Source organism: Sminthopsis crassicaudata, chromosome 4 (genome assembly GCF_048593235.1).
Source record: "Sminthopsis crassicaudata isolate SCR6 chromosome 4, ASM4859323v1, whole genome shotgun sequence".
Classification (NCBI taxonomy): domain Eukaryota; kingdom Metazoa; phylum Chordata; class Mammalia; order Dasyuromorphia; family Dasyuridae; genus Sminthopsis; species Sminthopsis crassicaudata.
The window spans coordinates 193437566-193450893 of NC_133620.1; the positions used below are offsets into that span (position 1 = coordinate 193437566).

At 34.9% G+C, this 13328-nt stretch overlaps 1 protein-coding gene across 2 annotated transcripts in view; it reads right to left on the reverse strand.

Moving 5' to 3' along the window:
- Positions 1-13328, reverse strand: part of RPF2 (ribosome production factor 2 homolog) — a 45020-nt gene that overhangs the window by 22602 nt on the left and 9090 nt on the right. For both annotated transcript variants that reach the window (XM_074310092.1, XM_074310093.1), the window contains exons 5-7: positions 13119-13200; positions 12501-12577; positions 4510-4609 (exon numbers count right to left, since the gene is read on the reverse strand). In XM_074310092.1, coding sequence (XP_074166193.1) covers positions 4510-4609; positions 12501-12577; positions 13119-13200 — 259 coding nt within the window. The remainder of the gene's footprint in view (positions 1-4509; positions 4610-12500; positions 12578-13118; positions 13201-13328) is intronic.

The window sequence follows — 13328 nt, forward strand, 5'->3', positions numbered from 1 at the left end:
TGTTGTAAAATTACCCATGCAAATATCTGATAAATAAAAACTATTTTAAAAAAATCACTAATAGGAAGAGATTTCTTTCATTTCCCATCTTTTTTGGTCCTTACAGTTTTATCTACAGATAGTCTTTGGTTGATCTGATTTATATGGGTCCCATGTGCAATACTTTTTATACTTTTCCTGTTTTCAGTGGAGTACAGTTCCTACTCATAATTTTCTTTATCTTTCACAATAATTGTAGAGATATATATTTGTTTAAGGAAACAAGCATGGAAAAAGATGGAGTAGAGAAAGATTAAGGAGGAGGATAATCAGAAATGCAAATTAAGACAACTCTGAGATACCACTACACACCTGTCAGATTGGCTAGAATGACAGGGAAAGATAATGCACAATGTTGGAGGGAATGTGGGAAAACAGGGACATTGATGCATTGTTGGTGGAGTTGTGAAAGAATCCAAACATACTGAAGAGCAATTTGGAACTATGCCCAAAAAGTTATCAAACTGTGCATACCCTTTGATCCAGCACTGCTACTACTGGGCTTATATCCCAAGGAAATAATAAAGAAGGGAAAGAGATTTGTATGTGCCAAAATGTTTGTGGCAGCCCTTTTTTGTTGTAGTGGCTAGAAATTAGAAATTGAACGGATGCCCATCAATTGTAGAATGGTTGGGTAAATTATGGTATATGAAGGTTATGGAATATTACTGTTCTGTAAGAAATGACCAGCAGGAGGAATACAGAGAGGCCTGGAGAGACTTAAATCAACTGATGCTGAGTGAAATGAGCAGAACCAGGAGATCATTATACACTTCAACAATGATACTGTACGAGGATGTATTCTGATGGAAGTGGATATCTTCAACATAGAGAAGAGCTAATCCAATTCCAATTGATCAATGATGGACAGAATCAGCTACATCCAGAAAAGGAACACTGGGAAATGAGTGTAAACTGTTAGCATTTTTTGTTTTTCTCCCCAGGTTATTTTTACCTTCTGAATCCAATTCTTCCTTTGCAACAACAGCAACAACAACAACAAAATTCGGTTCTGCACATATATATTGTACCTAGGATATACTATAAGATATTTAATATGTATGGGAATGCCTGCCATCTAGGGGAGGAGGTGGAGGGAAGGAGGGGAAAAATTCGGAATAGAAGGGAGTACAAGGGATAATGTTGTAAAAAATGTTATAACTACTAAATAAATAAATGAATGAATGAATGAATTAATTAATTAATTAATTAATAAAGGTTTAAAAAAAAAAAGGAGGAGGATAATACTGAGGGATGGTTTTGCTGGTAAGGCTGCTTTGCATGTTACAGTTTCTTGAGAATTGGGACAGGTGGATACCAAAGCACCCCTGGATTAGCAGTCCTGAAAAGAACTCAAAAAAGTTCACATACCCTTTTAATGCCCCAAATACACCTTTAAAAAGTAAAGTCCTAGGGCCAGCTAGATGGCACAGTGGATAGAGCAGTAGCCCTGGAGTCAGGAGGACTAGGGGATAAATCCAGCCTCAGACACTCAACAATTCCTAGCTGTGTGATCCTAGGCAAGTTACTTAACCCTAACAGCCCATAGACTCACCATAAAAAAATTTTTTAAAAAGGAGGAAAAGGAAAGCCCTAGGCGGGGGGAGGGGAGGAGGGCAACAGACCTGTAACTCTCAACACATCCCAGTAAAACTATTTCCGTAAGAGAAGCTAAATCAGGTTGGGGGTCAGCCCTAAGTATGTGAAAACTTTCTCCTGTTGAATGGGAAGATAAAAACAATTATCCCAACAGCCATGGGAACAGCTGAAGCAGGAGCTGTGGAATTAATTCTGTCTCACTTAAATGTAAAATTTTCATACATGTTGCATGATCTTAAGACAACTGGAAAATGTCTAAAAAAATGATGGCATATGAATGTAATGGAAAGTTATGGACCATAAAAAAGTCGATTTTAGAGGATTCAGGATAGTATCAACTGATACAGAATAAAATTAGCAAGTCAAAAAATGTACACAAAAAGACAACATCATAAAGAAAAATAATTCTGAAAGCTTTAAAAACTCTGAGCAAAGTAATAAACAATTTAACTGTGTTCTCTGTCTCTAGAAAACCTAGAATGACATATGGTCAGCCACCTCCTGAACAAAAAGTAATGGAATACAAGATATAGTGAAAAATATTTTTTAACATAGTCAATGTGTATATTGATTTTGTTTGACTAAGCTAAATTTTATTCCCTCCTTGATAATGGGGCAAGTAGAGTGGGGGTGGAGATGGGAGGAAAAAGACAAGGTCAAGGAAGAAAAAAGATAAACCATAGTGATGCCCCAAAAAAGATGGACCACTGAAAGAAACATTTTTTAAAAAAATGTATTGAAGAGAACAGAAGGAAGTTGAAAAAGAAGACTAGATTAACAGGACAGTTTTGAAAGTAACATATACATTCAGGTATGTCTCTAACAGGAAAACTAGAAGTAACATTTCTTAAACAAGGAAAAGGTCACAGTATGATAAATTAGAATTTGGAGTTAATGTTTTATTCCCCCTAGTTTAAGTATTCATTTAAATCTTCCTCTAAAACTATTCAATTCCTTCTCAGATCATTTTTCTTGATCCAAAGGATTTTTTCTCTCTAATTAATACCTTAATCTGTCAGAATGAGGGAAGAGGACACTGTCCTTAAGTAGGTCATACCTCTTCTTTCAAGTAATGCTTATGATCTCTGCAACTAGGGAGACTAAGTCCAAGACACACAAAATGGAGTGTGCCCAGGAATAGAAGGCCAAAAGACTTCTAAAGGTGGGTGAATGGGCCCAGGTCAGATAAAAGGAGCAACAAATTAAAGCTTCTTTTGCCAGCAGTAATGGGGTTAGGCCCATAAGTGACCTAAGTCAGAGAGAGAGAGACAGAGACAGAGACAGAGACAGAGACAGAGACAGAGAGAGACAGACAGAGAGAGAGAGAGAGAGAGAGAGAGAGAGACCTAATCTCAAAAAGTAAAATAAAAATTTAAAAATCAAGTCTCTGGAGCCTAAAGTTTTATTCTTAACCCTTTCCATATTCCTAAAAAGAAAATTCTGGAAAGAATTTGTAATTACAAAATATCTGTGTTATAATATTTTCAATTGAACTCGAAAATTTTCTATGTGCTTTCACAATAAGTGAAATAAGTCAGTTTTAGTAGAAGACAGAATAAAAAATGAGGAAAACAGATTTCAAGGGACTATGAAGTATATGAGCTTTAAGGAAGTGCCCCAAGGTAAGAAACATGATATAAAGATCATAGTCCTGATGAGAGACAATCCAAGAATCATACAAACAAGCACAGAGCTTGTTATCTCTAAGTTGATCTTAGACAAATCATAACAAACTATGAAAATATTTATGGACTGGAAAGAATAAAATAAATGGTTTTGGAAATATCAAATTTGAGATGCCAGCAAGATATCTCGGAATTAACAAGCCAGTAACTGCAAATGTATCCCAATTCAGAGGAAAGGTAAAGACTGTTGATACAGACTTAGAAGTCACCTATATCAAAGTTATAATTACTGGGAGAGAATAACAAAAAAGAATTAAAGATAAAGTTGGACACGGAAGTAAATGCTAAACTGTAGAAGACCTTAAATATCTAATTAAGGAGTTTAGATTTAAAACCTATAGACAATGGGACACACAGTTTATGAACTGAAAATTTCTAACATTTCAAAATGTTCTAAAATTTTAGTGATTTCCTAACAGTTTTTAGTTTATTGACCTAATTTAAAATTTTTGTTTTAACAATACTGTATGAGGATGTATTCTGATGGAAGTGGATATTTTCAACATAAAGAAGATCCAACTCACTTCCAGTTGATCAATGATGGACAGAAACAACTACACCCAGAGAAGGAACACTGGGAAGTGAATGTAAATTGTTAGCACTACTGTCTATCTACCCAGGTTACTTATACCTTCGGAAGCTAATACTTAATGTGCAACAAGAAAATGGTATTTACACACATATATTGTACCTAGGTTATATTGTAACACATGTAAAATGTATGGGATTACCTGCCATCGGGGGGAGGGAGGGGAGGGAGGGAGGTGATAATTTGGAAAAATGAATAAAAATAAATAAATAAGAAATTTTAGTTTTAAATATCAGTTCCCAAAATTATAGTAATTTTTAATAATCTGTAACAGAGATTAATAACTCTTAGCTCTGGATATCCTCTACAGACCTAAACAACATTCATACAATACCACAGCAAAAATATTTATTAAAGAAAAATGATTTTGGAATGAAAGGAAAGTGTTTTGTGATACCTTTGGAGGAAAAAGTATTAGTTTGGGATGGCGCTATCAGCAGAAAAGAGTGATAAAGGGGACAGGGGAAGACAAAAGTAAAGCTACAGAAGGAAAAAAGATAGCAAAGGAAAAGAAAAGGTCCACATGATTGGAAGTTGGCAGACTATCATAACCCATTGCTTAAATTTTTGATAATGAAAGTTAGAAAAACCACTTACCAATAAGAAGACTTTTCAATCTTCTGTAGTCTTCACTTAAATCAAAAGCATCACCAGCAAATATTAACATGGGTTTTGTTCCTTCAGGACACTTGCTGTTCTAATAGAGAAAAAAAAAATTTTTTTTAAAGTACAGACTATTCCAACCATCAGCTAACCTTTTAAACTGTCTATCCTTCTACATAAAAAAATCAAGGCTTTCAAAAATTCTTAGCTATTGTTACCTTTTCTTTTTTTCTCTTTTTCTTGGCAAGGCAAATGGGATTAAGTGATTTGCCCAGGATCACACAGCTAATAAACATTGTCTTGAAGCTGCATTTGAACTCAGGTACCTATGGTGCTCTATCCACTGAGTCTTCTAGCTGCCCCTATTATAACCATTTCTGGGAACATTTGCAAAAACAAATGTCTTCTGCCCTACTCTGAGTTTATCCCCAGAGCTTCCTTCTTCCTGGTACACTCTTCTTCCCTCTGATATTCTAGATTATCTTAGACCTATCATTTTGTCTTAGCTAACTTCCCTAAAAAAGAACTCTCATCTGATGAATCTTGGACATCTATCAGATCCTTTCTAGTCGGTTCTGTTCCACTATTGCCTGTGCTTGAGTATTTTTTGTTCAGTCCTTTCAATTTATTCTTTCTCTTGCCAAGCACTCCCAGACTAATTTTAACCATCAAAAATGACAAGTCAGCCTTTCCCTAACACTTCTGCTCCTTGCTCATTTGGGAAGTCGGATCTGTCTCCCTTGATCCTCAATGACAGAAAAAAGTTCTGTATATGTGCTTTGGGGTACCTTGCTTTAGGTCCATAATAAAAGTTTAACCTATGGTACCAGGTAAAATGCCCTCATGATAAGGGAAGAAGGACTTTACTAAGGTATGATAGTTCTAATAAATTATTTAGGTGCTATCTATTGTATTGGAATATTTATAAAAACGTTAATTAGTTCTACTGGAGTAGTTTGGGAGTCAACTGAGAGAAAGTATAGTCTAAGAAGCTTCTAAATACTTCGGGACAATGGAATATAGCATTATTATCTCAGAATGTTTAAGGTTCAAGCCATAGCCCTGACACAATTAGTGGGTAGTTACTCAATTTTTCTGTGTTCAGTTCCTCACAAGATGCTTTGGAAAAGATGCTTTATAAGCCTTAAAGTATTATACATGGAATGTCATAATTATCTAGTCAATTATTATTTTATAATTACATAGAACTTTAGGCATAAGGAATGATTTTTTTAAATGAAATAGCCTCTGCTAAGCAACAAATATGACTGCTAATATAAATTATTTTGCAGACAGGTTCAAATAAGAGAAAAAAAAAATAACAGTTAAATGATTAAAAATTAACTGAAGCAGTAAAGCAGAAATATTTACAAGCTACAGATTCCCTTCTGCAGAGTCAAGAATCAAATAACTAGAGCTAAACTGATTTGGCAGGAAGGGCCTCTTCCAATCCAGACAATAATGACTGGAGAAGTCTGACTTCATTAACTGTATGCATTGGGTCATAGTCTAATCAGAAAGTAAGGGCTTCATTCAGGGTATGACAATCTGAACTAACCTGATAAAGAGAAGCAGGTCCCCAATGTCCAATAAAGAAGTCAAGAATACTTGTTAAAACTGAACATTTCTCTATTATTATTCTGTAAGAAATGACCAGCAGGATGATTTCAGAAGGCCTGGAGAGACTTACATGGACTGATGATGAGTGAAATGAGCAGGACCAAGAGAGATCATTATATACTTCAACAACCATACTATATGATGATCAATTCTGATGGACATGGCTCTCTTCAACAATGAGATGAACCAAATCAGTTCCAATAGAGCAGTAATGAACTGAACCAGGTACACCCAGTGAAAGAACTCTGGGAGATGACTATGAACCACTACATAGAATTCCCAATATCTTTATTTTTGTCTGCCTGCAGTTTTACAAAGTCCGATTTTTTTTTTTGTACAGCAAAATAACTTATGGGCAAGGAGGGGAAAAATCAGAACAAAAGGTCTGGCAACTGTAAATGCTGGAAAATTATCCATGCATTTATCTTGTAAATTAAAAGCTATTAAAAAAAAAAAAACCCAACAACAACTCGAACATTTCTCAAAACTTTTAATCAGAGTTTTGTTTTGAAACATTATTCAAATACATTCTGCTGCTTGGGGACTAGTAGGCCTATAAGGCCTCTAATCATAATCAGCAACTAGAAGACAAACTATGAAGTTCTATTAATAGTCTTGTGAATTATCACCACTAAACAGAGTAAATCTCTCTCCCCACCATTCCCTGGTTTCTACTGCCCTGACCCCAACCCTAGTTCATGCCTTCATTCTCACCTGCCTGGAGTGATTTCACCTTCTGTTCATATTAACTTTAAAATCACAGACACACATGAGAACTTAGGGAGTCCATTCCCTTGACATATGAGGAAGCTGAGGGTCACAGAACTCTCAAGCCAGATCCTCCATAATTCCAAGTCCAATAAATCTCTACTACTCTTCTTCCTATACAGACACAATCCTACTCAAAATCCTTCAATGGCTCCCACTTGGATAACTCCTGAATATGGCATTCTATACTAACAACAGATAACATTTAAAAAGCACTTACTTTGTACAGACACTGTGCTAAGCATTTTCCACTTTCTATTTGAACCTCCTAATAATTCCTAGCAGTAGGCGCTATTTTGTTTTACAGAGAAGACTAAGGCAGATGGAAGTTAAGTGCCTTGCCCAGGGTCCCTTAGCTGGTAACCATCTGAGGCTGGATCTGACTTGGGATCTTCCTGACTCCAGGCCTGGCCTTTATCTGTTGGCCTACCTCACTGCCGTATCACATAGAGCTCCCCTCCCATTCTCCATGTTTGAGCTGTTCCCTAAGTCTAGAACCCTATCTCTCTCCTTTACTGCTGATTGCCACTCATCCTTTAAGGCCCAACTCAAACACCACATCCTCTGTAAAGTCTTCACTTCAGCCTCACCATCCTCTTCCATGAAGGAGAAAATAATAACTTCAAAAACTGCTTCTTTTGCATTTCATTCATGGACCTTTTTTTGGTACAGATCTCTGATTTCTCTAATGTGGGGAGCTATTGTCTCTAACTTCTAAAACTATTTAAGGGCAGTGAGAAGTTAAGTTATGAGTCAAGGTCACAGAGCCAGGAAGGCTAGCATTTTTACAGAACCAGTTTATAAAGGCTTTCCATATTTTCTTCTTGATCCTCCAGGCAGCACTTTCCAACCTCTTCCTCTGAAACGAGTCACCTGCTGTCACCTTGTATTTTGTACTGCATCTTTTGTTTATTTTTAAATGTGATTTCTTTCTACTAGACTATCAACTTCCCAAGAGCAGGTATGTGTGTCCTGCTGGAATTTTGTATCTCACCCGTCAGCATCTAGCTTTATCCTCTGCACTGTACAGGACAGACTTTAACAATCTACTTAATCTGCTGAATCAGTAGAAGTAAAGCAAGATCTCAGGCTTCGACTTGGCGTTGACAGAAGGCTCTGAGAATTTAAGAGTCTAGATTAACTCTCAAACAATGAGTGCTTTACAAAATATGCCCTCATTCACCTTACAGGCACCTCAATCCCTAACACATTTTGAAAAACATGGCAAATTTTATTGAGCATTTATTACACTAAATTTAAATTCCTTTATAATGGTGTTGATATTCAGTTGTTTCTAATTGTGTTTCACTCCTTGTAACCCATTTTGGGTTTTCTTGGCAAAGATACTGGAGTCTTTTACTATTTCCTTTTCCAGCTTGTTTTACATATGAGGCAAATAGGATTAAATGACTTGCCTAAAACCACACAGTCAGTAAGTACCTAAGGCCAGATTTGAATTCATGAACTTAAGTTTTCCTGATTCCAAATTCAGTGCTTTATCCATTCCACCACTTAGCTGCCTCCAATACAGACATACCAGTACTTATATTCTGGGGCATTCAATATAGCTTCAGAACAAGTAAAATATTCTTTCCCATTTGCAAAATACTTCCTCTCTTCTCAATTTGTTATTGTCAGTGCTTTAATAAACATGATGGATGAAATCTAAAATAATTGAGGAAATAAAAGTTTGAGCTTCTGAGCATATCAATTTATAAGCAAATGCACTCCAACTGCATAACAAATCAGGACCAAGCCTATTCAACTTTGCACTGGATCCTGAATACAGGGAGAAACAGATTTTTATGCACTAAAAGCAAACAATTAACAGAATATAAACCAGGATACAAGATGAGGTAATCTGATTTTTTGAGTGGAAGAAAGGTTAGGGGCTTCCCAAGTTGGGAGGGGGAGAATAAACAAATACAATTCCCTGAAATCAGAAAATGACGTATCCCACTCTGCCAAGTGTCTGTATTCAATCAAAGGAACAAGGAAATTGTAACTGACTGACCAGTACAGGACCAATTTTCAGAAAGGACACATGAGTTGCATGAAATATCTAATTATGAGAAAACTCTGCATCCGTCTTCAGATGTGACTTGATTTCTTGTCAGTATAAATTGGGGTCCTTAATTAAGGGTTTCTAAGCAACAGGTAGTGATGATCCAGCTTCCTAGCCATGGAGGTCTAGGTTCAAACAATATAAGACAGAAACTGGATTAGATCCATAATTGAATAGAAAGAGAACTGAGAGGCAGCTAGGTGGCAAAGTGGATAGAGCATCAGCCCTGAAGTCAGGACTTCAATGAGTTCAAATCCAGTGTTAGATGTTTAACACTTCCTAGCTATGTGACCCTGGGCAAAGTCACTTTACCCAATTGCCTCAACAACAACAAAAAAAAAAAAAAAAAAAAAAAAAAGAAGAAGAAAAAAGAAAAAGAAAGAAGAAAAAGAACTGAGCTAGATCCAGAACTGAATAAGAAGATGGAGTCAGTTTAGTAAACACAATTCCTACAATTCCCTCAGCAACTCTCTTAAAACTGTAGGTTGTAAAGGTAATGCCTGGGATTGATAAGGAGCTTCCTCATCTAAGTAATTTCCTCTACTAATGAAAACACAGGTCTAATTTCCAATCCCTATTATCCCTTGAAAATGCCTCTGGCTGACATGATGGTATACTTAGAGAACCCCAAAGATTCTGCTCCAAAGCTATTAGAAATAATTCAGAACTTTAGCAAAGTTGCAGGATACAAAATAAATCCACATAAATCCTCAGCATTTTTATACATGACCAACACAATCCAAGAAAGAGCAAGAGATACAAAGAGAAATTCCATTCAAAATAATGGTCGATAGTATAAAATATTTGGGAATATATCTACCAAAGGAAAGTCAGGAATTATATGAGCAAAATTACAAAACACTTGCCACAAAAATAAAGTCAGATTTAAATAATTGGAAAGACATTCAGTGCTCTTGGATAGGCCGAGCGAATATAATTAAGATGACAATACTCCCTAAACTAATCTATCTATTTAGTGCTATACCAATCAGACTCCCAAGAAACTATTTTAATGACCTAGAAAAAATAACAACAAAATTCATATGGAACAACAAAAGGTCCAGAATTTCAAGGGAAATAATGAAAAAAAAATTAAATGAAGGTGGCCTAGCTGTATCTGATCTAGAATTATACTATAAAGCAGCAGTCACCAAAACCATTTGGTATTGGCTAAGAAATAGACTAGTTGATCAGTGGCATAGGTTAGGTTCACAGGGCAAGATCGTGAATAAAAATAGCAATCTAGTGTTTGACAAATCCAAACATCCCAACTTCCGGGATAAGAATTCATTATTTGACAAAAACTGCTGGGAAAACTGGAAATTAGTATGGCAGAAACTAGGCATGGACCCACATTTAACACCACATAGTAAGATAAGATCAAAATGGATCCAAAATTTAGGCATAAAGAACGAAATCATAAATAAATTGGAGGAACATGGGATGGTTTACCTCTCAGACTTGTGGAGAAGGAAGGAATTTGTGTCCAAAGGAGAAGTAGAGACCATTATTGATCACAAAATAGAAAATTTTGATTACATCAAATTAAAAAGTTTTTGCTGAAACAAAACTAATGCAAACAAGATTAGAAGAGAAGTAACAAATTGGGAAAACATTTTTACAGTTAAAGGTTCTGATGAAGGCCTCATCTCCAAAATATACAGAGAATTGACTCTAATTTATAAGAAAACAAGCCATTCTCCAATTGATAAATGGTCAAAGGATATGAACAGACAATTTTCAAATAATGAAATTAAAACTATTCCCACTCATATGAAAGTGTGTTCCAAATCATTATTGATCAGAGAAATGCAAATTAAGACAACTCTGAGATACCTGTCAGATTGGTTAAGATGACAGGAACAAATAATGATGAATGTTGGAGGGGCTGTGGGAAAACTGGGACACTGATGCATTGTTGGTGGAGTTGTGAAAGAATCCAACCATTCTGGAGAGCAATTTGGAACTATGCCCAAAAAGTTTATCAAAACTGTGCATACCCTTTGATCCAGCAGTGCTACTACTGGGCTTAAACCCCAAGGAACTACTAAAGAAGGGAAAGGGACCTGTATGTGCCAAAATGTTTGTGGCAGCCCTTTTCGTAGTGGCTAGAAACTGGAAAAATGAATACATGTCCATCAATTGGAGAATGGTTGGGTAAATTATGGTATATGAATGTTATGGAATATTATTGTTCTGTAAGAAATGACCAGCAGGATGAATACAGAGTGGCTTTGGAGAGACTTACATCAACTGATGCTGAGTGAAACGAGCAGAAGAACTAGGAGATCATTATACACTTCAACAATGATACTGTATGAGGATGTATTCTGATGGAAGTGGATATATTCAACATAGAGAAGAGCTAATCCAATTCCAATTGATCAATGATGGACAGAATCAGCTACATCCAGAAAAGAAACACTGGGAAATGAGTGTAAACTGTGAACATTTTTTTTTTTTTGTTTCTCTTCCCAGTTTATTTTTACCTTCCGAATCCAATTCTTCCTTTGCAACAACAACAACAAAAAAAAATTTGGTTCTGCACATATATATTGTACCTAGGATATACTATAAGATATTTAATATGTATGGGAATGCCTGCCATCTAGGAGAGGGGATGGAGGGAAGGAGGGGAAAACCTCAGAACAGAAGGGAGTACAAGGGATAATGTTATAAAAAAAAAAATTACCTACGCATATGTACTGTCAAAAAAAAAATGTTAAAATTATAAAATTAATTTAAAAAAAAAAAGAAAAAATGCTTCTGGACATATGCTTTATGTAGGCCAATCAAATCATTCTACACCTAGTCTCATCTACTCTTATTCCCTTCCTTTGCTAGATAATAGTCTTCATGTTAAGAAAATATTTAAAGAATTTAAGTATTAAGAAACCATTTAAGTATAAATTCTATTTAAGAAAGCTAAATATAAGTCAGATGTAATTTCAACTATCAACACCACATCCTCAGTATGTAGGGAAGCATATACAGTATGTTTTTTAAAAAACATAAGATGAAAGAACTAAGATAAAAAGTTGTTCAAGATCAAAAGAGAAACAGAAGCAGAAGAATGTAATTTTCAGGATTCTCCACTAGATGTGATAGCTGTATGTCTTCAATCAAATGAAACAAACAAAAATCTCTTGTCTTAGTTTCTCCATGTATAAAACCTAGTAAGGAACTGAGACATCTATGTGGATTGATAACTGTTCTCCAAAAGATAAGCAATCAAAGGAGATACTGTTTTGAAAATTGACAAAATTTGATCAATAATTATATGAAAAAATGTTCAAGAACACCAAGACTTTATAATCTCGAATAGCTATAGTTTTTCAATTCTAATATCTATGATTCTATAATTATGTAGCTATACCTGTTTTATGCTTTACAGTATGTTAAAAGAAAATAACAAAAATCTTTCTAGTCAGTTTAGTTTGCAAAATTATAGTGTAACTATTCACCAGAAGATGTCACTAGAGCTACATCATCAGTGTTATAAAGGGAATTTTTTTTTTCCCAATCAACTTACCTTAATATCTTTAAGTGAGACAAACTTCTCAATACCTAGTTCAATCATATCCAGAATATGATAATCATACATACGACCTAAAAAGGCAACACACAAAGTTTCTATTTAAATATTCATTTCCACATGTAGCCTTTTATATGCATCCAGTGGTACATAGACTCAAGGTATCCAATGACTATCAGCCTCTCCCCTCCCCACCTTCTCTTCATTATTGAAGGATATTCTTTCTGTAATTTAACCCTTTACCTTCTCTACTTAGTATAAAAGAAAAGTTATGTTAGGTAGATGAACCTGCTAAATAACAAGTTTGAGGGATTTTTAAAAGAATATTATTGACTCAGAATTTTAGTTGCCTTCATTTTTGGAAAACATTTTATCATATCAAAATATTTTATCTCTTTTGAAACCATATATATTTACTAAACTAGACAATATAAAGGAGATATAACCATTTTATAGATGAGAACTTTATAGATGAAAGCTAAGAAATTGTATATTTAGTATTATTCAGAATTGTCATTAGAATATACTACTTATTCCTAAATCTAAAACTTCAGAATACAATCTGAAAAACCTGTCATTCAGCAATAATCATTCTTAGATGCAGATAAATCTTACCTACTATGAGATTATTTGGTCGCTTCTTATTATGAGAACCAAACATGAATAAGGAGCAATCTGACTTCTTTGAAAAAAATTCCTATAAAGCCAAAGAAAAGAAATTTAAAAATTTATACATAACAAAACCATTGCAGCTAGAATAAAAGAGATGGCACAGATTGTGTGAAAAGTCTAATATCTAAAAGTAACAAGCAATTGAGACATATA